The following is a 25,779-nucleotide window of genomic DNA, read 5'->3' as shown; positions in this document are numbered from 1 at the left end:
TGCTGGGGAAGCAGGGCTGGGGGTTTGTGCTGCAGCTCCTGCTCCTGGAGGAGGGACAGCACAAGAGGAAATGGCCTCAAGCTGCCCCAGGGGAGGTTTGCCTTGAATATTGCGAAAATTTCTTCATGGAGAGGTGGTCAGGCACTGGAAGAGATGGAGTCAGCATCACTGGAAGTGTTCAAACAATGTGTGCATGTGGCACCTGGGAACATGGGTTAGGGATGGACTCGATGATCTTAGAGGGTGTTTCCAACCTGAACAATTCCACAGTTCTCTGATCTTCACATCTCAGGGCTGCAGCTCCTCAGTTCCTACTGCACTGCCCATGCAGGCACCTCCTCCTCCCTCCCCCAGGCCAGGCTCAGGTTATCCCACCAAAGGCTGGTGCCTGGTGGCACCAGAAAGACTAAAAATTAATAACAGGAGCATGAGAAGCTTGAGTGAAGTGTGGAGCTTGGGTGACAACTTGGACTTTCCTTTTGCTTCCACACTCCAAACCTCCCAGAGGGCTCCATGGACCCATCACAACATCCAGCCATGAGCCTACGAAAAATATATGTTTGCCAGGCTGAGCTTAGCATAGGTTTGTTTTCAGGCTCTTACCCCAAATTTCTATTTTGGTGCAGCTTTGGGGTCCGAGGGAGCACTCCTGGCACTGGGAGTCATGGCCTGCAAATACAGAGCACGTGGCAAAGCCATGAAAAGCAGTGCTGGGTGATCACAGGGGGCTGGGGCTCTCCTTGATCTCTGCTTTTCCTAGGTGGCACGTTGAGCATTGATTTTATTACTCTGGGCACGGAGTGATTGGGGAAGAAAATGAAGAAGATGATGGTAAATAAAAGGATTTTGGAGGGTTGGGGTATGTGAACAGTGACTAAAGGGAAAATGGCAAGGAAGGGCAGAGGGGTAGGCAGGAGGTTTGGAGTGGAAGAGCCCTGGGCTGTGTCCCTGCAGGGGAGCCTCAGAGCCTCCAGGGACCAGCTGGAGGCTCTGGGAATGAGCAGCAGTCCTTGCCCAAGGGGCTCCCAGTGCTGGGAGTGTTCCCCCAGTGCTCCCAGCTGGTGTGAGCAGGTTCTGGAGGTGCAGCAGGAGCCTGAGGAGCAGATTCCATGGCTGGTGTGCCCCCATCTCTGGCAGTGGGGGTTTTCCTGCACTGCTCTGTGGATGGAGGTGCTCTTGATAGAGAGAGGTCTCACTTCTGCCTCCAGCCCTTTTCACTCTGCATCAACACACACCTGTGGGACTTATTTTTTCCAACCCTCCCTCAGTGACACATGTGCTGCAACATGCTTACAGCTTAAAAATGACCATTACTCAGTGAATTGAAGTTAAAAAATAAAAGACTTGTACACTTTGTGGTGTCTTTGGATATCGAAAAATAAAAAACTCTGGTGATTCTCACCATAAATTCAGCATCTGTACTTGTTTCATGCCACACTCCTGCATCTTCCCACATCTCACAGCCACACAGAGGTTTTATCAGAGCAGGACCATGGCAGGCTGCTGTTCTTCTCATTTGCTTTCTCCACCCTCACTTCCAAACTTTTCTCCCCAAACAGTTCTCTTCTCCTGGTTCAGGTCACACTTCCAGCGTGCTGGGGACAGCTCTTCATCCAGGTTGACAGGGCTGGACATAAAATCATTGTGCTCACCTTAACAGTGTCTGGTTATGTGAAAGAGTCATCCAGGGCTTTCCTGGAGAGATTGTTTGCTGTGGGGAACAGCTCAGGTGTCATGAAGTCTTCAGCAGCACCAGAATGGCCATTTTCAGCTCATTGTTATGTTGAGGACAGAGACATCACAACTTCCTTCCGTCCTTCCCACCCTTCCCAAACCTGGGGTGGATAATCCCAGCTCATCCCTTCATTCTCCTCTCTTCTTTTCTCACTGCTCCTGGCACAATTACTCCCTGTAGCACATCACTGCACAGCAGCCAGCAGGATTCAGTGTGATGTGTGGTGGCCTAATTATTATAATTACTTTTTACTGAACAGTTAAATATGTGGCATTTCTTCCCCTCCCAGTCTTGGTGCAGAAAATGAGAGAAATCCATGATTGGAGCCAGGGTTTCTGCTTTATCTGTTCTCTCTGTACTGCTGAAAGAGACCAGAAGGAGAAATATTTGATGTTTTAGGAACAGAGTAAACATAAAGTCTTTCTGTAGTGTTACATTTCATGCAGTAAATCATGGTTTGATTGGGTTTTTTGTTTGTTTTGTTTTTAACTTTTATACTTCAATGTGAAACTTTCGTAGGAGAGTTCTGAGCCTGTGGGATTCTGGCAGCAGAGTCCGTGGTACCACTCTGTCTTTTCCTGGCTGTTTCTGGAAGGGATGAGTCAGAGCAGGGCAGAAGCTGACTGGAACTGTGTGCATTTAGGGTGCATGTTGTATCCTATTCCTTCCTGTTGATCTGTAAGCTGTTCCATTGGCTTTCTTTCTGTTTCCTGCTGCTTTCTTGCTTCGTTATTGAAGGGAGGATTCAGACCTATACAGGTAACTCCAACTCCTGGTTCTGCATGGCATCAGTGTCTCTCACCTGGTCACTCCTCTGTCAGTGAATGCCTCAGCGTGCAGTGCATCCCTCACCTCTGAGCTGTGAGCTGCAGAGCCAGGGCCTGCAGCCCAGTGCCCACGCCGGGGGCAGAGCCAGGGCCTGCAGCCCACTGTGCCCATCCCAGGGGCAGAGCCAGCCCTGTGCCCATCCCAGGATGCAGAGCCAGAGCCAGCCCTGTGCCCATCCCAGGATGCAGAGCCAGCCCTGTGCCCATCCCAGGATGCAGAGCCAGAGCCAGCCCTGTGCCCATCCTAGGATGCAGAGCCAGTCCAGCCCTGTGCCCATCCCAGGATGCAGAGCCAGCCCTGTGCCCATCCCAGGGGCAGAGCCAGCCCTGTGCCCATCCCAGGATGCAGAGCCAGCCCTGTGCCCATCCCAAGTGCAGAGCCAGCCCAGTGCCCCTCCTGGGGCCGCTCCCAGCACAGGAGGGCAAGCATGGGGCTGCTGCCAGGGCTTGCTTGGCTGCCTGGCCTGGCCCATGTGCCAGGGCAGCACCTCATGCCAGCGTGGTGCAAGGCTTTGGGACCACCCTGGGACAGGTTGCCACCCTTTGGAAAACAGAGCAGGACAACTGACCTGGATGTGAAGGAGAAGCAGGAGGTGCCTATGGCCTCTGTGAAATTCTGGGTTTTTAGCTCTTCTGGAGATAAATTGGAACAGTTGCATTGATGTTTTATTTCCCTGGCGTATTTATAAAGGTGGGTTTTTTTAGCAGCCAGCCCACCTTATAAAAAGAAAATTAGACTATCTCGTTTTTCTAAAGTTGGCTCTGAAGGTTCAGCTGTAAAATTCAGGAGATGCAAACTAATAATTCTTAGTTTGTAAAGTTTCTTGCCTGTTTCTACCTTGTAAAATAGAAAGCCATAGATGGCCCTGCTGTTCACAGAGAAACACAGACTGTCCTGCAGTTTTCTGGAAGTGTGGCAATCCCTGGAAACTAACACCATAACTATAATATTGTAAGGTTATTTCCAATTCTTTCCCAGGAGGTCTGACCGGTTCTTGTTTTCTCTCCTCTCTCCCCCTTTCCTCTCCTAGTTTTTTCAGAGGCCTCAGATCCAGCCTCCAAGAGCCACCATCCAGAACAGCAGCCCCTCCATCCGTCCCGGAGCGCAGACCCCAACTGCCGTGTACCAAACCAACCAGCACATCATGATGGTGAACCACCTGCCAATGCCCTACCCGATGCCTCAGGGCCCCCAGTACTGTATCCCACAGGTAAATCCAGCATCCAGGCACCTGAGGAGCTGCAGAGCCTCGTTTGCTCCATGGGGACTGTCTCAGGAGCTGCCAGGAGGGCGTGGGGATGTGTCTGTGAAATCAGGCTGGTAGTTGCCTATTATGTGCCGGGGCAGGTCTAGATTAGGTATTGGGAAAAATTCCTTCATGGAGAGGATGATGGGACATTGGCAGAGGCTGTCCAGGGCAGTGGTGGAGCCAGCATCCCTGTAAGTGTTGAAGAAACGTGTGGATGTGGCATCTGGAGACAAGGTTTAGGGGTGGGCTTGGCAGTGCTGGGGAACGGTTGGACTTTTGGTGGTTGTAGGGCTTTTCCACCCCCAAATGATTCCAGGATTCTGTGGTTCAACCTCTGTCCTTTCTCTGTATGAAGTATTTGTTCTTCTGTGCATGGAGGCAGTAGGAACCAATCACCTCTTTCAGACCTCCCTCAAATGCAGTAGGAAACCAAGCTCTTGGAAAATATTGAGTGCTTTAAAAATTCCTAACTTGACTTGGTAGACCCACAGGCACTCCAGAACCTTGGACCTCGTAACACAGTGTTGCCATCAGGGCAGAAACTGTTCTACCTCAGCTCCTGTGTCCTCCCTGCCTTGGCTTTACCTTGCTTTTGGCACTAGTAATTGGAGAGGTTTAGGGGGATGTTAGGAAAAACTCCTTCATGGAAAAGGTGGTCAGGCACTGGCAGAGGATGCCTGGGGCAGTGTTGGAGTCCCCATCCCTGGAAGTGTCCAGACAATGTGTGGAAGTGGCACCTGGGGACATGGTCAGTGGTGACCTTGGTGGTGCTGCTGGTTGATGGTTGGACTCAGTGATCTTAAAGATCTTTTCCAACCTTAACAATTCCATGATTCTGTGATGCCCAAAGCTGTCATTAACCAGCGTGAGGATCAGATGCCTGTTGATCAGGGGGGCTCAGTTCCAGGTTTCCCCAGTCCCTGTACAGTGATGGTTGTTTTTGTCCCCCCAGTATCGTCACAGTGGCCCCCCGTACGTCGGGCCACCGCAGCAATATCCTGTGCAGCCACCGGGACCAGGACCCTTCTATCCAGGCCCAGGTCCTGGGGAGTTCCCCAATGCCTACGGTGAGTTCTGCTTGGAGACTGCTTACAGTCTTTTCTTGGTGTGTTTTTCTGTTGTCAAGCTGAAGATTTATAATAACAAGCTGGATTAGCATTTGTTTGAACTTCAAATAGCTGCTAAATTTGGTGGTGTCACAGCCCTGATTATTCACTCCTGAAAAATCCCAGAGCATTGTTTGTGTGAGTGTGTCAGGAAAGGCTGCAGCTGCCCAGGGCAGCCTGTGACCAGCAATGGGGCTGGTTGTTAGTCCCTGCTCAATCATTATTATTTGTTCAGGTATAGTGGGTACATTTGGCAGTCCTGGTTTTCACTGTGCCATGCCTGGCATTGCCAGTTAACAGCAGTTAAGAGTTCTTATCCCAGTGTTTCTTGTTTGGTGTGTGCTGGGGGATAAGAACAAGCCATGTAGGTTTTTCCCTGGATTGATGCTGCAAAGATCATTTAGTCCAGTGGAAGAGTCTGTAACCCCTGCAGAGGCCAAAACTTGGCCTTCTCATGCATTTGGTCACTCACTGCTCCCTGCCCACTCACATTCTGCAGTCTTTGGGGGCAGAGATATTCTCAGGCTCCCATGGGAATTCTCTGTTGGAATTTTGGAGCCTTGGGGTGACTGATTCCCTTCCAGGCTGACCAGTAACAGCCCTGCTGCCTTGGCAGAATTGCAGTTTGCTTTTCACACTCAGAAATCCCTTTGGAGGGAGAGAAAAACCCAGTAGCTTCCCTGTGCATAATTTAAAAAGGTCTCTTATTTTTCCTCTTTTCCTTCTCTTATTTATCTGTTCTGTGTGGAACTCATGGGAATTATTGAAAGGTTGTCATGAAGCCTTTGAACCTGGTAATGCAATTTTAGAATAGGAGAGAGGGTAATTTGGGGCAGCTACTTCCTGGTGGTTGATCCTAGAGAGAATAGAAGGAATATTGTAATGGTTCTTCAAATCTGATCCACTAGATGAGGAAATTGCCCAGTATTCCTCATTTTTTGTTCTGTTACAGGTCTGCTTTCTTACTTCCTGCTTGCTTGGTGCCATTTATCTGTATTCACTCCTGTAATTAGGAAAAGGTTCATTTCCAGCTCCTTTCCTCTCCTGGAAGCACCTGGTTTTTTGCAGAAAATATTAGAATCTTTCAGTCCCAGCTTTAGGTTGCTGCTGATGCTGTGGAGCATCAGTGGGTGAAGCCAGAGCTCTCTGTCCTGCAGAGTTCTCCAGGCAGTGAAGGTTTCACCAGGGATTTGCCTGTACTTACCCACCTTTCCCTCCTGTCACTGCCTTGCTGTGTATAGGGACTGGGAATGCTCAGCCCCTCTCCAGGTGCTGCCAGGTTTGGGGAGCAGCTAAATCTACAGTCCAGGCATGGATAATGCTGCTGGCAGTGCCTTTTCCATCAGCCACAGGACTTGTAGCCAGCGTGGCTGCTGGATATCAAAATCATTGCAGTTGGGCAAGACCTAAAAAAGGTGATGAGGGAAAATACAGTGGAAGACAAAACTTGTGAAGATGGACAGTGTAATTTTATAACTCAGTCTTGCAGTTGATTATTCTCTGATCAACTCCAGTCAGGGAGTTTCTGTACAACACTGTGAAAGACCTTGAAGTGATCAGTGGGTAGGAGAGAGAATAAAAGTTGGGTGCTGAAGAACTGGAAGGGATCAAAGGCAGGGAGCAGAGCAGAGAATGTGGCACTGGCAAATGCACTTGGCTTATCACAGAAGTTGTTTCTTCCCAGAAGTTACTCTTTTCAGGATTTAGGTTTTAAAAGTACTTTTCATAAAGGGAGAGTTGTTCCTTGAGTTCTGCTGGAGCTGCCTCTCCAGCAGGGATCACACTGCAGGTGATGTGGTTAGATCTGGTTTCTAGGAGACTACCAGTGAAGGGAATTCACACCTTGCAGGATCCCAGGCTTCCCCTGTTCCCTCACCTTACCCAGGCTCTGCTTGGACACCTGCTCATCAGCAGGGTTCATAGAATCATCAAATCCCAGGATGGTTTGCTTTGGAAGGACCTTAAATCCCATCCAGTCCCACCCCCTGCCATGGGCAGGGACACCTTCCACTACCCCAGATTGCTCCAAGCCCTGTCCAGCCTGGCCTTGGACACTGCCAGGGATCCAGGGGCAGCCACAGCTGTTCAGAGCATAATTTTTGATTCCCAGTCTGCAGAGATGCTGATAGAGCCTCTGAGGCTCAGATCTGAAGTGGCTCTGCTGACCCTGGCATTCAAAATGAGACATTTCTTGAGTGATTCAGCCCACCCAGGAGTGTCACTTTGAGCTCCTTGCTGCCATGCAGTGCTCCCTGCTTGCACAGGAAAAAGTTCCCCCTCTCTGAGGATGCAGACAGGGACCCTGCTCTGAGCTGGGGCTTTCCAGCTCTCAGCAGGAGAAATGCATCCTTGGAGTTGCAAATCAGGCTGTGCTGAGCTGGTTTAATTTGCTTTCTTGGATTTCACCCTTTGCCTGACATCCAGCGATGCCCCGGTTGGGTTACAGGCACAGTCCAGATTTTCATTCCCAGTTAAAGGTTAGTTTAGCTGAAGAACAGATCAGATTGTGCCAGAGGCAAGTGCAAACACTCAGTTCATCCAGCATCCATGCCTAGAAGGGAGAACACCCAGCAGCACCTTACACATTCCCCTGACACCTGATCCATGGGCAGGAGGCAGCTCTGCTCTGCCACCCTGACCTCTGGCATGGTCTTAAAACACTTGGTCATTCATTGAGCTGCTCTCTTTCCACTGAGAAAAGCATAATGAACCACACTGGCTGTTAGGAATGTGATCAGCACCATGGTGTAATTCTGCATTCATCAACTGTGGTCGTGCTTTTTGTGTGTTGCAGCATGAGAGGAACATTGCTCATAATTAAATTTTCTGGTTATGCTTCCAAATAGGTTGCAGTTGACCTCGCAAATTGTTTGTATTGGTTAGACTGAATTTCTCTACAAAGGCAGAAAACCCCTGATAAACCAGCAGCAAATCCAGCAGAAAACCTTCGTGTTTGTCATGCAGAGGAGCCCAGGGATGGTCTGGCAGTGCCTCTGTGGTGTCCATAGCCTCTCAGAAATGGATGATGTACGTGGCCAATTTTGGGTCATGGAAATCAAATAAGAAATGGTGACTGAATCTCTTGTCTTGATGGAGCATCAGCTTCTGTTCAGTGGCAGCGGAGCCAAGCAAGCGCAGCCCTCCCAGAGGGATGTTGGAAGTTGTGGCCAGCTGCAGTTCTGGTGTTGGTTGTGTGTCCTGAGCTGACCTGGTCCCTCTGGTTTGTGTTGTTGCTGCCCCAGGAACACCCTTCTACCCCAGCCAGCCCGTGTACCAGTCTGCACCCATCATTGTGCCTACGCAGCAGCAGCAGCCGCCGCCTGCCAAGAGAGAGAAGAAAACGGTGAGTGGGGCCCTGGGGGACTCAGCCCCGGGCTCTGTGCTGGGTGGGAGCTGCAAGGACATGGATAATGTTCTTCAGATTAAACCTGAGCTTTACTTTCACTGGAGGCCCTGGCACAGGGTGCCCAGAGCAGCTGTGGCTGCTCCTGGAGCCCTGGAGGTGTCCAAGGCCAGGCTGGACACTGGGGCTTGGAGCCCCCTGGGACAGTGGAAGGTGTCCCTGCCCGTGCTCTAAGATGAGCTTTAAGGTCCATTCCATCCCAAACCAGTCATTTTGTGATTCCCAAAGAGATTGAGTGTAATTAAGCATTGCACAGTGCCGTTTTCCATTTTTCTATGGGCATGTCCACTCATGTGATGTGAATTTGTCACATCTCAGCCAATCAAAAAGGAAAATAATTTTCCTGGTTTTAAGTAAGCATAAACAAAAGCAGCATGGTCTCCCCAAGCCTGGAATCTTCACCTATGCTGCTGCTTTGAGTGCTCCCAAAAAGCCAGGAGGGAATGAGTGAGCCCAACAGTTTGGGAGAGCGTTGGGAATTGGTTCAAAGTGACAAATCAGAAATTATTGAATATTACGCCTTGAAAAAGATGGAAAACCAGGAAGTTGTAGATGTATTTGCAGGCTTGAAAGAACCTGACCACATGATTAATGGGGACATGAGTCTGGAGAGCACATTCCCTCTCTTTCTAGTTCACTGGGGGGAATTTGAGAGAGGCAGATGAATGGAATTTAAACCCATCTACAGGTGGATGGTGGGGAACAGTGGAGGTGTGTGGGGTGAATGTAAGGTTTAACCAGGAAAAGATGATGTGGGCTTGAACTTGGGAATGAATCGTTTGGAAAGGACTGAAAAGAAAATTACAGCAGTATTTGTGTGAGAGTGTTTTGGAAACATTAAAAGAACAGTTTCCTGCGGGTAGAAGAGGATAAAAGGACTTGGACATGTCTCAAAATGCAGAATATTTGCATCTTTGGAGTTCCAAGGGTGATCTGGGGTGACACTTGATTTGGGAGACCGGAAGAACTGAACAATGTGTGAGCTGTGCCTGCAGGAAAGGCCTTTTTGGTGGCTGCTCTCAGCAGCTTTTTTGTCACCTCTTCAGTCCCCAGGAGTCTCTTTTCAGCATCCCAAACACGACATGCCCAGATCCCTGATGCCATTGAAATGCAGAGCTGATCAGACACGCTCAGCTGGGATTAAGGCAGTTCCATGCCAGCCAAGCTTCGTTCTTTGAGGCAGAAAAGGGATTTTAAATGCCCAAGATGCTTGTCTCTGAATGTGCTGTTTCAGTTTGATAATTGGTGTTGCAACTGGAGAAATGAGAAAAATTAAATGTGCACATGCCCACATCCACCATGAGCTGAGTATGTGAGTACTACAAATTTCCCTTGCAGGTAGGGAAATCTTGTTTTTAATGCCATGGACTCTGTGTCGTGCAGAGGAGAGGGCAGGAATTAGTGCCAACTCTCAGGTCCTTGTTACTGTATTTAATGAAATATTTTAGCAAAAAAATATATTTTTGCTAAAATATTTCATTTACCCTTCTCTTACCAAAATAAGAAAAGCCCAGACTCAACATCCTGAGTACAGTGTGTGTTTGTGTGTTCACAAACAGAGTGAAGCCACCATCTCACCAAACTGAGTTTGACAAGTCACAAAACCCTTCTGCAGTTACAATTGTATAGCCCAGAATCCCAGAAGGGCTGGCTTGGAAGGACTTGCAGGACCATTCCCATCCCCTGCCATGGGGCAATTATAGCGTGGTTTCCAGCAGAACCCCTGCCCTGTGAAGGGTGATGGTGTCTCTTGATTTACTTGGAGTTGTTTGCTTGGATTTCTACATGGAATTAATCTTGAGTTCAGCCAAGAGCTTTGGAGAAGGTGGGCAGATACACAGAACTCTGTCTTCAGGGTTATCAGAATCTCCAGTTCTTACACTGGAGATGGAAAGCTGTTTCACATTCCCCCTGGTCAAGGACATGGATTGGCTCAAGTGTCAGTTGAGGATTCAGTGAGTGTTCAGGAGTGGTTTATTTTGGAAAATATTTTTTCTTCCCATTTTTGTGCTGTAAAGAGACTCAAAAATCCCACATTTTTCCTAAATGCTGCAGAGTTCTAAGGACTTCAGTTTGTTCTTTCAGTTTCCCTTTCCTCCACTCAGTATTTTTGTTTGATTCCCTCTGTTTTGGTGGAACTTGAGACTGATTTACTGATTTGCTTTCCCCCTTTTCCAGAAGCTGGGCTGGCAAGGTCAGGGAGTTTCCTGTCAGGGCAAATGACAGCCTTTTCTCCATTCTTGCCCTTTCCACTACTGGGCAAGCTTAGCTTGTACCTAAACTGTCTCCCACGTTTTCTCAGTTGCAGGAAGCTCACGTTCCAGCAGCAGAGCCTGTATTTTGCATTACAGGGTGCACATATTTAGACTGAACTGGTGTGGTTGATGGTTCAATTAGGTTTTGATTAAATTAGGTGTTGATGAAGGGATGACATGCCATGCATTCCAAGCCATGGAAACAAGCCACATCCCAGTGTGGCTGAGCACCAGCTCATCCCAGAGCATCTCCTGCTGGGTGTGGTGGGAACTTGTGCTGCCCACACTGCTCTCCACCAGGGCAGCAGTAACAGGAACACTTGTGGGAATTATTCCTTTGTTGTTATTGCAATTCTTTCAATCCTGTAGATCCGAATCCGGGATCCAAACCAGGGAGGCAAAGACATAACAGAAGAAATCATGTCTGGAGGGGGCAGCAGGAACCCCACTCCCCCCATCGTCAGACCCACCTCCACCCCGACTCCACCTCAGGTAAGGAAGGGCTGCGTTCCTCCTCCGAGACCTTTGCCTTGCTGTGCCTCTCCCTCACACCTGCAGCCACACCTCTGACCATCTCAGAGACCTGGATGCTCCCAAATGATCAATATTCTTCAGCCATGATGTTTTCCTGAGTTTGATCATTCTTAGCAGTCCATAGCTTGTCGGTGTGGAGCCCCAGTACTGCTGTACTTTCCCCTCCCTGGTTTTCTATCAGCAGTAGATTTTCAGAGCTTTTCAGTGTTAAAGGAGGAGCCAAAATATCTGTGGGAAAGGAGGTGTCTCTGTTAAGTCTCGTGCACCTGAGGAAAGTCCATGTCACACAGGTGATTGATTACAGACCTTCAGTTGCATCACTGTTCTTTCTGCCTTCGTGCAGCTGGTTTAGAGTCACCAGAAGATCTGGAGCTCAGGAATTTTCTCACAAAACTGTAATAAGTTATCACACATTTGTTCTCTGGGTGGTCAAACTTAACAATGCATTTTGCTGGTGAGAGAAAAATTATAAATACTCCAAATTATTTTCTGTAGCTCTTAAATCCCTTCTTGTCATACACCTTTGGGTCTGACCCTTTTAAGTCCCTGGTTAGAGGTCAGGAAGGTTCTCCAGCTGATGGCTGGGCTGTGGAGCAGAGCTGGTGCTGGGATGTGATTTCTTCTTCTTTCACCTTCTTCCCTGTTTAATGTCACCAGCTTTTGGCAGCTTTTAAGGTGAAACAGCTTTTCCTGAGCTCAAACCTTCCTTTCCTCTCCATGTGGGAGTAGATTTTCTGCTGAAAGTCCTGTGCAGGAGCACAGCCCTGTCTGGGAGCACTGCTTGTGCTGGAGTGGGAGCTGGGGATTCCAGGGAGATGTAACTGGATCATTGAGGTGAAGTGAGAGCCTGGCCTGGAGATCTGTCCCTGGGACCAGCAGGGTTTCAGCTTTCAGCTGTTCCCAGCTGAGTCCAGTCCTTGTGTCTCCTGAAGGCACCACCTTGTGCTTTGTCACCAGTTTCCTCCTCTGGTCCCCATCCAGGACGAGCAGCAGCAAGGCACCAGGTAAACTTCTTTCCATCAGAGAAGACAGTAGAGATGCTAAACATGGGAATCTTGGTGAGATCATCTCTCCATTTCTTCTTGCTACCCGACCTTCCCCGTTGGAAATGGGAAGAGTTGGAACCAGCCAGGATTTCCCGTGGTACTCCTGCACAGTGCAGTGAATCCAGGCACTTACCTGATCATTCTTACATTCTGAAATCTATTTTAAGGCACTACAGTTAAGTCAAACAGAAGGAAATAAATGTGTTTCAAGAGGAGGTTACTAGGCCTGAATTCTGATCAGCTGTAATTTATATGCAGAGCACAGCAGTGATGTCCAATCACCTCCTCCAAGGTATGCAAATATTCCATTGTTTAATATCCAGCCTTCCTTTTGATTAGGTGCTTGGAACCACTTTTGGTAATCACAGAAGAGCTCTGAAATTGGGCTCACCAGAATAAGTTCATTAGTGTAACATAACTGAAAATTTAAGCCCACTTAAGCCAAGAAATTCAACATTATTGTCCCAACAGCTTCTCTAAATCAAGTCTTCGGAGCACGTTTAATATCTTGGGTGAAATTAAATAGTGTCTTAATAACTGTGCTCAGGAATTGCAGTAGTGGGGGTGGTACTGTTTTGAACATGCTCAAGTCAGTAAATTTTCAATATTCAGCCATAACTTTTGAGATGCTCCTGACTTGGGGCAGCTCCTGGGACAATACAGGGGGAGCAGAGTTGCTGTGTTTGTTCCACCCCCCTGGACCAAACCCTGCTCACCCCAAATCCTGCTCACCCCAAACCCTGTTCACCCCCTGGACCAAACCCTGCTCACCCCAAACCCTGCTGACCCCCTGGACCAAACTCTGCTCCCCAGGGTGATCGGGGAGATTTCACTGCTTGAGCACTCAAAATGTGAATGTGCAGCTCAGGCCTTGACAAGGCAGCATCAAAGTGACTCCCAGTCCAAGGAGATTTTTAGAATTATAGCAAATTCTAATGAAACTTCTTTCTCTTAATCTGCTATCTCATTATTTAAATGGCACAAACACAGAGGAAGTCCTCAGGAAGTGCTGGAGACCACTCCCTGTCCCAAATTCTGCATTTGAAAAATAAACCCTTTTATAATAATAATCATTTCCAAATTTTCTTTTTTTTTTTCTTTAGATTTGAATTACTCTTATTAACAGACTCAAATAAACCAAAACTTAGCTAACACAAGCCCAAAGCACCCTCTTTTCTCAGTAGATTAAGTGCTGAACACCAAAAAAATGTTGGAATTGTGCTTAACATCAAAAAGTTACTGAAATTGTGCAGAAGATGAGCATTGCTGCCAGGATGAGCTGCGTGGTTTGAGCCATTCCTGTACCTTTTACTCAGCAGCACTGACCAAAAAGTGCTTTAGGTGGAGTTTGCCAGTGCCTCAGCAGTGTATTTTAATTGCTTTTGAGCAAGTAAAGTGTTTTAAAGCTCCGGCAAGAGAAGCTGGAGGTACATGGAGATGTGATTTATGCATTTCTAGCAGGACGCTGTTTTCACTCTGATTTTTGCTGGGAAGAGAAAGAAAACCCAGGGCCAGAATCAGATTATGGTATTGCCTCAGCACTGGCTTCCACAGAAGATCACTTTTTAAAGAGTGACTGCTCTTACTTTCCTGCCAAACTGTTCCTAGTCTCAGTAAGTTTGTCAGAGTTGTGTTTGCTCAGTGTCCAGGCCGTGGTGGGGTAGAATAACCCAGAGCAACCCTTGGAGCATCATAAATCAGGGGAGCAATTTTCAGTGGGATTTTTTGCATAAAATCTCTCTAAATGCTCCATTTTGCAGCTGCAAGGCTCAGTGCATAAGGACCATTTATTCACTTGCAATATCATTCCCAGAAAATAAATGTTTTCCACATTTCTTAAGGAAATACATTTCCTGACCCAAGAAGTTTCTAGGCTTACAGGTTTCTTCTTCACTGTTCTGCTTAGGTTCCTGTGGTTCTTAGCACAGTTTCCTTTTTCCACACTTATTTCATCCATAAATTTTCTTATAAAATAAAATTCCTGATCACTGAGGGCAAGGGGAAAATGTTCTTGAAACCTGCTCATTTGTAAAGCTGGGTTTTCTTTGGCTTCTTCCCTTTGGCTGGAGGCTGGGCTGCAGTTCTTCATCCATTCTCCAGTCAATCTCTCAGCCTCATTCCTGAAAGAGGAGCAATCCCAAATACAACTTCAACCCTTCACCCCCACTTCAATCTTCATTCTTATTTTTCCACATGTGCTTTTTCCTGATCTTCCTGAAATGGTGAAAAATAGTGTCTTGGAGAGAATTCCTTCTTTATCCTGCATTGCTCAGATGCAATAGGCAAAAAGTTGGAGATGGGAGGAAAAAAGAGTCACAGGAAGAGAAGCAGGTGGCCAGAGCATTTCCTTTTATAGAGAAATAAGTTTTGCATGAATTTCTGAGAGCCTGTCTGCAATCAGGTGTGATTAAAAAGTCCTTTTCCTGTAGATGTTCAGAGAAGTTCATGGATGTGGAACTGGGTGAGAGCAGACACCTGCAGAGAGCTGCCTGACTTTCCACTTGGGATTGGGAAATTAAAATTTAGCCCCATTTTCTTCTGTGCCTGATCCCCAGTGTGTATTTAAGGGGATTTTGTGACCAGCTGCCTTGCCCTGTCTGTGGTCACTCCAGCAATTGTCTCACTTTCGAGTCTGGAGCACTAACTTGGTCTTTCTTAAATTCTGAGACTAAATACAAAGCACTTTAGCAAACTTTCTTGAGCACAAGTGAGTGTTTGGTGGGAGATAATTGGAATTTGTGTGTCTTCCACAGGCTGGGGCTGCTTGAGCCTTCATTCTTTGCAGGACTTTTGGATTTGTTCTTCCATACAGAGAGTCTCAGTCCATGTTCTTTGGGAATCTCCCTCACATTGCTGCCCAGCTGATTTTATTCTCCTCTTGCCCTGCAGGTCCCACCCCCAGGCTGCTTGTAGGGGGTGTTGGGGGATGTTTTTCATCCAAGCACTCCCAGTCTGGGATGATTTTCCTCCTGGGATAAGGAGTGCTGTGTGTGCAGACAGATCTGTCCGCTGTTCATCCTGTCCTGCACACATCAGCTGTGATAAGTCCTCAGAGGAGTAAATCAATAGATCTAAATCTCTAAGGGGGTTGAAGTAATGGATCAGTAGAGAAAGGAGCCAAATCCCAAAGGTGAACTGAAGTCAGTCCAGGAGCCTTGGTGTGTGTCCTGCATGGAGGAGCTCCTGGAGGGGTGTTGGGAGGGCAAAACACATTGATACCAGTGCTGTGCTGTCCCTTCCTTGCTGTTCCTAACAGGGAGCATCTCCTTCCCCTTTTCCTGCTGCCTTTCCCTCCCTTTCCCATGAACTTTTTGGATGTATCCAATTGACCTGTGTATCTTTTCTCTATTTTCTCTCTTTGTTCTCCCCACCTTTGGTTTCTCCTCTGCATCCCACCCTGTCTCACCTGCCCCTTGCTTTTGCTGCCTGTTTCATGTCCCCAGGCTCACGCTGTTGTCCCTCCCCCCCAGCAGGTGCCCAGCCAGGTCCCCGAGCCCGTTCCCCCGGCGTTGGGAGCCCTGGAGAGCTCCCACCCCTCCGGCAGCGCCGCCGGCACCGCGGCCCCCGCCTCCAGACAAGGTCGGTTCATGGAGATTTCCTCCCTCAGTATTTTGAACCATTTATTTTTTCCCCTCCTTTCTTGTTTTAGTTGGAATATTTTTGTCTGGGAGACCAGCAGGCAACAGAAATAGGAGGGGAGGAACTTCTCTTCCTCCAGTGGAACATTTTAAGTGTGTTGCTAAGGCAATTAATTGGAATTTGCTAATGTGGAACTGGTTAAAAATAATTGTCTTCAATCTTCTGTGTCCTAAGCGTTGTTTCAGAGCACACAGAAGGAAGAAACTCCTCTCACCCAAGTGCCATCCTCCAGAACCCCACGTGTTGTCAGGGAAACACTTTGGCCAGAGAGGCTTTGGATCATTTGGATAATTAGCCACAGCAGTGGCATGGATCCAGAGGATCATATGGCTTCCCCAGAGCTGCTTGTGTGTCCAGTCCTGTAGGAACGGGCAACATTAACTAGGAAAAAACCCATTAGTGTGCCAAGTGTCTCATAAAGCCCATAGCAGATTTTGCTGACTTTGGTAAAAATGGCACAGATGGAAAGAGTTTCTTAAAATTCCATTTCCTTGGATAACACTCTCAGAGGCACAGGATGGGATCCTTGGGGTCCCTGCACAGGGCCAAGAGTTGGACTCGATGATCCTGATGGCTTCCTGCCAGCTCTGGATATTCCATAATAAACGTTGGAAGGGAGATTTTTTAAGCTGTTTGGGGAATTGTCCCAGGAGGCAACAGAGCAGGCCCAGGCTGTTCCCACAGTGGGATCTGCAGCCATTGGAAGCTGCAGTTCCTGATGTGTGGCAGCAGGATGGCTGCTGGGGTACAGAGCTGACATCACTGTCTGCTTCCCAGTTTCACCCATAGCACCACAGCTTCCTGGACTCTGCCTGGAGCAGCACATGCAGGGATAGCATGGGGTGCTGGATTTTTATTTCAGAGTATCCAGAGCATCATGGAGTACTGAGATTTTTATTTCAAATTATCCAGACTCACAGAATCACCAAATTCAGAAAAGCCCTCCCAGATCTTCAAGTCCAACCCAGCACTGCCATGTTCAGTACCAGCCATGTCCCCAGGTGTCACATCCTTTTTTTTTTTAACACTTTCAGGGATAGTGACTCCACTACTGCCCAGGTTAGTGCCTGGCAACCCTTTCCTTGGAGGAATTTTCCCAAAATCCAACCTGAACCACCTGGCACAACCTGAGGCCATTTCCTCTTGTCCTGTTGTATATTCCCTGGGAAAGGTTTGCTAGATGAAAACCAAGCCCCAGAGGAGCACAGCCGGGGAGAAGGGGACAAACCAACAGCTCTGGTGCTGCAGATGCCTCCATCCCAGCACAGTCACTGCTGGGGAGCCAAGGATGGTGTCCCTGGGGTTGCTCCTACATCCACACTGTGTACATCGGGGTCTCCTTCTTCCACTGCTGTGCCTTTAAACTGCTGCAGTGTCTAGAAACTGGTTGTAAAAGGTTGAAAAAGGACCTTTTGGGGCTGGTCTGGTCCCATCTCCCACTTAAAGGCAGGCTGTGGCTCTGTGTAGATGTTGGTGCAAACCTCCAATGTCCCCAGTGTCACCTGAACAAGGCATGGGTGGGTCTGATGTCCTTTGGCTCTGCTGAGGCTGTGCTGCCTGAGCTCCCCTGCCTGTTTGGTGCTGCCCAGCTCTGGCACAGCTGCTCTGCTCTGTGTGTGTCCCCTCTGCCAACATTCCCTGGTCCCTCTTGCTGCCAGGGACCTCCTCTGAGCACACCACGTGGTCACCTGGTGGCACTGGTGATGGCTGAAGTGCATCTGCCCCTGGGACAGAGCTGGGGCTGAGCTGTAAAGCCATGGAGTGGAGAACATCTCCACCCAGAAGGGTCCTGTAAGGATCACCAAGTCCAACACCCTGCTTCTCACAGGACCACCTCTACCACTAAATCATATGTCCAGGAACTCCTTGAACTCTGATCTATGAAAATCCAGCACTTTCCATCACAGTATTTCATCTCTGTGTATGAAAATGTGGATTTCCAGAACAAGTGGGTCTTATCCTTCTTCTCTCTCTCTTTAACTTAATCCCTTTGTAGGCAGCTGTGAGTAAACTGGAAGTAAGTGTGTTTGCTTAGTTACACAGATCTGACAGTGCTGGTTTAAACATAAAGCAGGGCTTGACTGGGGTTTAACACTGATGAGTTTCCCTGTGTTTATCTCTGTTCCATCCCAGAAAGAGTCAAACATTTGTTCCAGTCCAAAAATTGCTAAAGAGCACATTTATGTAAGCACTGCAGGGAAAGCCCTGGAATAACACTCAGCCATGGCTGGGAGAGCAGGGCAATGTAGGGGTTGGTGTCAGTAATTAACAGAGCCTGTTAGTAATATTTAAATGAACTAATGACTTTTGGGGGTTACGTCTGTTCAGAAATCCATGCCAAGGTATCAAAATGATTTTTCACTTTGATGTTGGGGGATTTTTGCTTCCAAATCAAGAGCAGTGACAGATAGGGCTGCATGGCTGAAGTGTTCATTCAAACCAGTGTTGTTTCTCCAAAGTCCCCTCTGCCCTGTCCATCCTGCAGATCAGATCTCCCCGTGCCCTTCCTCTCCTGTGCCCATTGGCAGCTGTTGAAGTTTAGAATCAGGTTTCATTGTGATTCTGTCACACCCAGTGCTGCTTGTGCAGCTATTTCTAACTGTGAGCAGCATCTGGCCGGTGTGCTAGGGTCAGGGTCGGGGCTGGGATTGGGGTTGGGAATCAGGGTTGGGATTGGAGCCCATGTGCTCTGCTGGCAGACCAGGATCTGCAGTCCCTGGTGGCTTGCTCTGGACCTCATTCCTGAGGCTGGATTTGGGATTGCATTATTTATATCTGTGGTTGGGTTTTTTTTTAAAGACAAGCCTTCGGCATTTCGTAGAATCCCAGAATGGTTTGGGTTGGAGGGACCTTAAAGCTCCTTCCATTCTGACCCCACTGCCATGGCAGGGACACTTCCAGAGGACTGGGTATAGGAATTGCTACTATTAATACCTTGAAGAATCACATTGTTTAGGTGCAAGTTCTGGTTTGTGGAGATGCCCCTGGTGTGTCCATACCAGCCAGGCTGACAGAGGAGAGAGGAGGATACTGCTGGAGAATCCAGGTCAAGCCAGTGGCCGAGCCTGTGGAACCTGGCTGCTGGCCAGGCTGGTGCAGGAGGTGCAGTGGGATAGAACTGCATGGAATCGGAGCTGCCCACATTTTTTCCACTTGCAGAGGTTCAGGGGGATGTTTGGAGTAGTATTATCCTCTTTTTAAACCTCTTTCCAAATCTTGCAATGTATCAGACATGGAGAATGTACAGCATGGTTTGTGGAAAACAGATGAATGTCAGACCCCGGCGTTTGGAAAGCTCCAAAGCCCCTCTGCTGACACTGAGTCAGTCCTGGTGCCACCTCGTGAGTGTTTGCATCAGGACAAAAGATGGAAAAATGGCAGCGAGCCCAGCAGTTATTGTCAGATAAACACCACAGAGCAGGAACAAATTCCCGTATCCAGTAAACTCTTCCTCGTGCACTGCCCTGGCCAGTCTGTGCCACTGGGACCACCCAGCAGCCCAACAATGCTCTTCCATGAAGCAGGCAGTGGGGTCTGTCCCACTGGGTATGTGAAAGAATCTTTAAGGAATAGTTTTGCAAAAATTGTATTTATTGGGAAATTTACAAAAAAATCTCTTGATATTTCCTCTGGAACAGCCAGAACTTCCTGTAAATACTTTCTAAATACAACATGAGGAATGATCTCAGAGTATTTAGGAAGAGGGATTTGATCCAGTTGGGATGAATTGCGTTGATTTTTGTTTTTCCTCCCCAACTGTGAGTTGTTCATGTGACTCTCTGTAACAGTTGGCAGGGATGAGTCCTCCTCTGCCAGGACTTGGAGATTTGTTCTCTGGGATGGGGGTTCAAGTTCAGATTTGCTTCTCATTAGCCAAATCTGCTCCTCATTCTCTGAAATCCCTCCACAAATCACTTTTCTCTGGGATTTTGCACACACAACCTGTATCCATGATGAGAACATTAGCCAGACAAGGTGTGGTTAGAAGGAAGGGAGTTAAACCTCTGGTTTCAAATGCAGCTGTGGATTTGTGCTGGTTTTATCTCTCAGAATTATTTTCTTAACAATTCAGATGCATTTGGTTGGGTGGGTTTGTTTTTTTTTTGAGCATTCTCCTTTGACTCGGGGAGAGAATATCCAGGCAGTTGTTTATAGCAAGCTGTAAATGTCAGGAATGCTTCAGGAGTTCCTGCAAAAGATGTTCTAGAAATCAGAGGTGATGTATTTTCTTTTTCCAAACCACTTCCTGCATCCTTTTCTTCCACGGAGCCTCCAGAATCAAAATCAGCTGTTGGGATACTCTTTCCCATCTCTTTCCTCATTTGTCATCCTGCTCCAAAGCCATGTCCCTGGGTGCCTCATTAGGTTGATAAACTACTGCTTTGGCCATGGGCCTCTGTAATGCTGCTGGGGCTGCTGACGGCTGCAAGCAGAACTCACTTCTGCTCCAGCTATTCCTAAAGGTGGGATTTGATGCTCCAGGCAGTTTCAAATGGGTTCTCCTTTAAATACCCTTTGGTTCTCCTTCAAAAACCCTTTCCCTTCAGCTGAGCTGTTGAATAAGCCCCAAATGGAAATCCAGCAGAGCCAAACCTGTTCAGTTCTACCTGAATTTTGATGATCTGCAGTTGTTTGTGCCCTTTGACTTCCTAGTCTGAAGAGCAGATTTGTGCCTCTGGCTTCTCCAGAATTATTTTTGCTGGTGTAACCATGTCCTGAAGGAGTCCAGTGTTCCTGCAAGATCCTAAATGATAATGGCTCATACTTTTGTAGCAAAGGAGTGGGAAGCAGCAGAGCTGCAGCAGAGTTTTGGGAGCTGTGTGATGGTCATGGCAGGTGTGTGATCATCAGGTCTGCTGCTAATCATGGGATAAGTGCAGGGACTAATTTCTGCATAGGATTTGGGGGGTTGTGTTGATACATTTCTTCCAAACATCTAATCTAAATATCTCCTCTTTCAGTTTAACCCATTCCCCCTTGTCGTGCAAGTTTTTGTCCATGTAAAAAGTTGCCCTCCTTGCAATGAGTCTCTCCAGATCCGTCTCTTCTCAGGATGGCAGAGGTTGTATTTTGAAATTTAGATTCCCAGTGAGATGCAGGAGCCTCTGGTGCCTTCCTCAGAGCTCCTTGGCAGAATGCAGGAATGGGAGCCAAGGCACCGGGCAGGAACATGGAATTGTCTTGCTGTTGATAATGGGTTTTTTCTCCTTTCCCAGAAGAGAAGCCAAAACCAGATCCAGTATTAAAACCACCTTCTCCAGTCCTCAGACCAGAACCTGCTGGGGAGAAGAAAGATCAAGCTGGGCAGACGACCGAGGCCCCCCCCTCAGTGGAAACCCCAGCAGAAGTTCCTCGTGCTCCGTCGCCGGTCCCGGCCGCTCCGGTCGCCGCGGCTGCCGCCGCTGTCACCGCGTCCAGCAGAGCCCCGCCCGCGGCTGACCCGGAGGACAAATGTGAACTGGCCTTCCCCAGAGAGGAGGCAATGCCTACCCCCAGTGCCACAGCCTGCCCGGAGCCAGCGGCCCCTCCTGCTGCGGAAGAGCCCGGTGCCGAGGCGTGCACAGAGCCCAGCAGTGCAGTAGCATCCCCCGGTGACGCCCCGGTGGCGCTGCCGCCCGTGCCCGCTGTCACCAGCGACACGGGCAGCGCCGGGGCCGCGGCCGAGCCCGGGGCAGAGGCGGCCCAGGCGGAAGCTGCAGCGTTGACTGTGGAGGTGGAGCCCACCGAGGCCCCCCCAGCGGAGGTGGAGAGCGCTCCATCACCTCCCAGTGCTCCTCTCGCTGCTGCCTCTCCTCCTCCCACCCCGCCGCCCACCCCGCCGCCCCCGTCCCCTCCGCTTCCCGTCGCTGCTGTCACCACTACAACTCCTTCTCCACCTCCTCTCCCGTCTCCGAGTGCCCTCCCTGTTGTCCAGGGAGATTTAGAAGGAGAGGAGAGCACAAGAACTACTCTTAGTGAAGAGGTAAAAGATATTGAAAAGAAGGAAGAGACAGAAGCAGATGGGCAACTGGAGGAGAGCCTGGAGGCTCTGAGTGTGAACTCAAGCAAGAGTCCTGTCCCAGGTAAGCGTTGGGCTCTGTGGGTTCATGTTGGGAACTGCAGGATGAAGGAAAGGGGCATTTTCCTCTTCCAATAGATATTTCTGTTTCCATCTGCAAAAGAAAAAGCCTGGTGGTGCTGTGTGGCTGCTGTGATTGTGAAATGCTGATCTTGGTTGGCAGGGATAGAAATCCCTCCTGGTTGTTCGTAATTGGTCACTGCCTTGCACGTGTGTCCTAGGCTGGGCTCATGCTTTCATGGCAGCACAGGGCTGGTGGAGGGGAGTGCAGGGCACACTGCTCTTCATGGAATCCCAGGATGGTTTGGATTGGAGGGACCTTAAATCCCATCCAGTGCCACCCTCTGCCATGGGCAGGAGCACCTTTCACTATCCCAGGGTACTCCAAGCCCCAGTGTCCAGCCTGGCCCTGGACACTTCCAGGGACAGGGCAGCCACAGCTGCTCTTCCCCTGAGGTGAGCAGTCAGTCCAAGGGCCTGTGGCTCTGCATTTGGGACCCTGAAGCTCTTGGGATGAAGCCCCTGAGGCAGGAATTTCCTGCTGTAGTGGGGTCTTATCCAGCTGAAAAAATCTGTCATGGTGTTCCCAGATATGGGAAAATGAAATGGACCATTCACACTCACGCAAACAACTGACAACAGAGTCACACCAGGGTGACACCAGGGTCACCCACCAGTCACATACCAGGCTAAAACCAGTGTCACACCAGGGTCACCCACCAGAGTCACCCACCAGTGTCACACACCTCTACCTGCCCACCCTTCATTAGTGATGCTTCTGGTTTTCGTTTGCAAAAGTCACATATAAGCAAAATATACAATTTACAATTTTAAATTTAAAATCTGCAGTTTACAGATTAAAATTTACTAAAATCACAATGTCTGCAACCGCCTTTTAAAATCCAGCTTGTTTCTCCAGTGTTTCCTGCCTTTGGTTTCAGCCCTGCCACATCTCTGGTTTGGCACTGTGGTTTTAACACTCTGTGTTTCCTATGGAAAATGGCTTTTTTTGCAGGACTTCCTGGAGATCACATTGTGGAAAGAAGTTAAATGATCAATTCCTTGTATTTGCTGCTGGAGGGGTGTAATGGGGGCTGTTCTTCACACCCAGCAGTGTTAAAGCATTTCATGTGTCACATTTTCTACATCCTGTTCTGCAGTTATTTCAGTTCCTTGGAACTTGGTGAAGCTTGGACAAAGAGGACAAACAGTCAGTTGTGATTTGGATCATGTTGGTTTCATTTTTTTAAAGTAACATTTCATTTAGGGTTTTTTTGTTTTTTTCTTTGATGGATGGGAAATGGGCTCAGAAATCTCAGGCTCTGCTCTTAAATGCACTGAAAGGCTGAGGTTGGCCCTGTTCCATGTTTGTGTGACGCTCAATATGCTGATTTTAAAATTCAGTATCTACAGATGAGAAGAAAGATCCCTTTACTACACTAACCATGAGGATTTTTTCCTGTTAATCTTCTTCTATTTTTATTTCACTCGGGTCATTTCACTGCTGTGGTACTTGTTGTTCTTTCAATCCGAGCTACTTCATAACCCAAATTAATTTCCTTAAAAAGGAGAGGAGAAATGGGACTCTGTAAATAAGGTTTTGCACAGGCAGGTTCCAGCTTGCAGTGTTATTGCTGGCTTTGTAATGGCCTGTAGTTTAAATTAAAAAAAAAATTAACTTACAGTGTTTGGGCTTTTAATTATGCAGAAGATTAATTTTAATGCTGTAATGTCATTATGCTCCAGAGCACACATTAGCCAAGCCATTGGCTTTGGCAACACGGAAACAAGGAGTTCTCAAGTCATGTAAAAGATGACTTGAAACTCAGATTTCTATTAAAAGCTCAGGGCTTCAAAGAAAGCACAAAGCTCTCCAAGTGGTTCTTTGTGCTCTACCCCTGATTTAATGATCCCAAACTATTGCATTTCTCTGCCAGCCTTCTTTTCAGCAATAATTTTCCAGTTCTTTCTTGGAGAGAGGAAGAAAGATTGAAATAACATCATCTGAGGCTGCCTGCTAATTCAGGAACAAGGAATAGCATGTCTGCCATATGCATTGGAAAATCCAGATGCTGACCCTCAGGAGCAAGGAGAAAGGGTTATATTGTTGTGTTTTTCTTGGACTAAAGGCTGAGAGATTTTTTTATGGTCTCTGGAGTTAAGATTAAACCTGGGATAAGGGAAACTTCTCGAGCACATGCTGGTAGCTGTGAGCTCTCTGACTTTGAGCAATATTTCTTTGGGGTTTTCAGCAGAATGGTGTTTTTATTACAGAGCAGCTTGGCCACAAATCATGTCCCTGCTTTCCCTTTAAAGGGAGCTGAGCTGGGCTGGCTGGGACAGTGCTGGGACCTCTCAGGATAATCTCATTCCTGCAGCAGCTCCTCCTGCCTGTCCTTTTCATAGCTATGACCTGGCCTGGCTGATTTTGGGAATGAGACCTTCATCCCCTCCTTGAGCTGCTGGGGCAGCACTGCCAAGACTCCCGGGTGGATCCAATATTTTGCACTGGAGGTGGCAGCTTTTTGGGGATGAGCAAAGGGATTTTCCTGTTCCTGGAGAGTTTTACAGGACACAGCTTCTGTCCAGCAGTCAGGGAAACCAGACTTGGATTTTTTGCTCTGTCGAGCTCTGTGGCAAGAAAGAAAATACATTCAGACCCTTAAACATCTTTATGCTGTAGCAGTTCTTTCTTTATAGCTGCACCAAAGGACTTTGTCAGTGTTTGCAGGGAAAGGCCGGAGCTGAGTTAATCCTGTGGGGATCCAGGGGAACCTCCATTCCTCCTTTTCCACTGGCATTAGGTCTCTACCAGATTTCCAAGGTCAGGGGATTCTGCTGGAGCACCCTTGTTGTATCTTACACTGAATTCTGCCTGCTCTGAACACCCTCACAGTGAAGTTGGAAGCTTTGGTGGTTCAGTCTGTGTGTCTGTGAGTGACTGGATCATCATTCCCTGCTCATCAGCATCACTACTTGTGCATCCTGATGAAATGGGGAAGATTTGCTGGGTTTCAGAGCACTAAACCACTGAGCAGTGCAGGGTGTTGTACCCAGGGGTGGTTCCTTGCTGCTGACCGTATTCCTGGTCTGAACATCCAAAGGGAGCACATTTCCCCGTTCTCAGGGCACAGGTTGTGTTCCTGCCTCCTTAGGAAGTTTTGCCTGAAGTTTTTAGGACAGGCAGAGCTGTTATCTGGAAGGGGCAAGAGCACATGCTTTTTACAGTAATTAATTCCTACTCATCTGCTCTACAAGGAAAAGAATAGCTTATCAAGAGAGGACCTGAGGGCTCCAATCCACACTAAAAACATCAGCTTGGGTAAAGTCATCAACGACTGTTGCTTTTTGTTAAATTCTGGGATTTTCGTAGCTACAGTGAGGGACCAGCACTTTCCAGGCAACAAAACAGGAAAAGTGTTGTTGGTGTAGAATTTCTGCAGAAGGTGCTACCAGAGACCTGAGGCCTTTGATGTCACCATTCTATCATGGCTATTAAGAGAAGCAAGGAGGAAAACAAGAGACTGATGTATATCCCAGACAGAGCTCCTTGGGACACAAGAAGCTGAAAGAACTTAATGCACATGGGATTCAAAGGGCTGTTTCTTGAAGAGCTCGTTTATGAGACATATTTCTGTATTAAGTAGCCCAGCTGTGGCGAGTCCTGGAGTTTCTGAGCAAAGGAGGCTGTAACAAGCAACTCGGACTGTAATTGGAAATACCTTGGAGAAATTTCTCCAGCACCGAAACCTGGAGAGGCAGAAACATAAATCAGGTGTCGCCTTTTTCTTGATTTGTTGCCATAACCACTGGAATATATTTTCTTTTCCATGAGCTGGTAGGCAGTGGTGAATCTTTGCTTTGGTCTTTCATGGCATGTTGAATAATAAAATAAAAATGCAAGAGCTGGGATTAATTTAGGCTTC

At 48.0% G+C, this 25,779-nt stretch overlaps 1 protein-coding gene across 11 annotated transcripts in view; it reads left to right on the top strand.

The window, feature by feature from the left end:
- EIF4G3 (eukaryotic translation initiation factor 4 gamma 3) overlaps positions 1 to 25,779 on the top strand; it is a 143,804-nt gene that overhangs the window by 77,489 nt on the left and 40,536 nt on the right. For 9 of the 11 annotated variants that reach the window (XR_005953751.1, XM_041419432.1, XM_041419430.1 and 6 more), the window contains 6 exons: positions 3,594 to 3,773; positions 4,765 to 4,879; positions 8,161 to 8,261; positions 10,946 to 11,068; positions 15,627 to 15,735; positions 21,012 to 21,857. Coding sequence is in view for 10 of the 11 variants with exons in the window: in XM_041419432.1 (XP_041275366.1) it covers positions 3,594 to 3,773; positions 4,765 to 4,879; positions 8,161 to 8,261; positions 10,946 to 11,068; positions 15,627 to 15,735; positions 21,012 to 21,857 (1,474 nt within the window). In the remaining variant the exon portion in view is untranslated. The remainder of the gene's footprint in view (positions 1 to 3,593; positions 3,774 to 4,764; positions 4,880 to 8,160; positions 8,262 to 10,945; positions 11,069 to 15,626; positions 15,736 to 21,011; positions 21,858 to 25,779) is intronic. The other 2 variants (XM_041419427.1, XM_041419425.1) reach the window with 1 other exon arrangement.

This window comes from Onychostruthus taczanowskii, unplaced genomic scaffold (genome assembly GCF_017590055.1).
Source record: "Onychostruthus taczanowskii isolate IOZ18803 unplaced genomic scaffold, ASM1759005v1 scaffold61, whole genome shotgun sequence".
NCBI classification, from domain to species: Eukaryota; Metazoa; Chordata; class Aves; order Passeriformes; family Passeridae; genus Onychostruthus; species Onychostruthus taczanowskii.
This window is presented reverse-complemented; position numbering and strand designations above follow the sequence as displayed.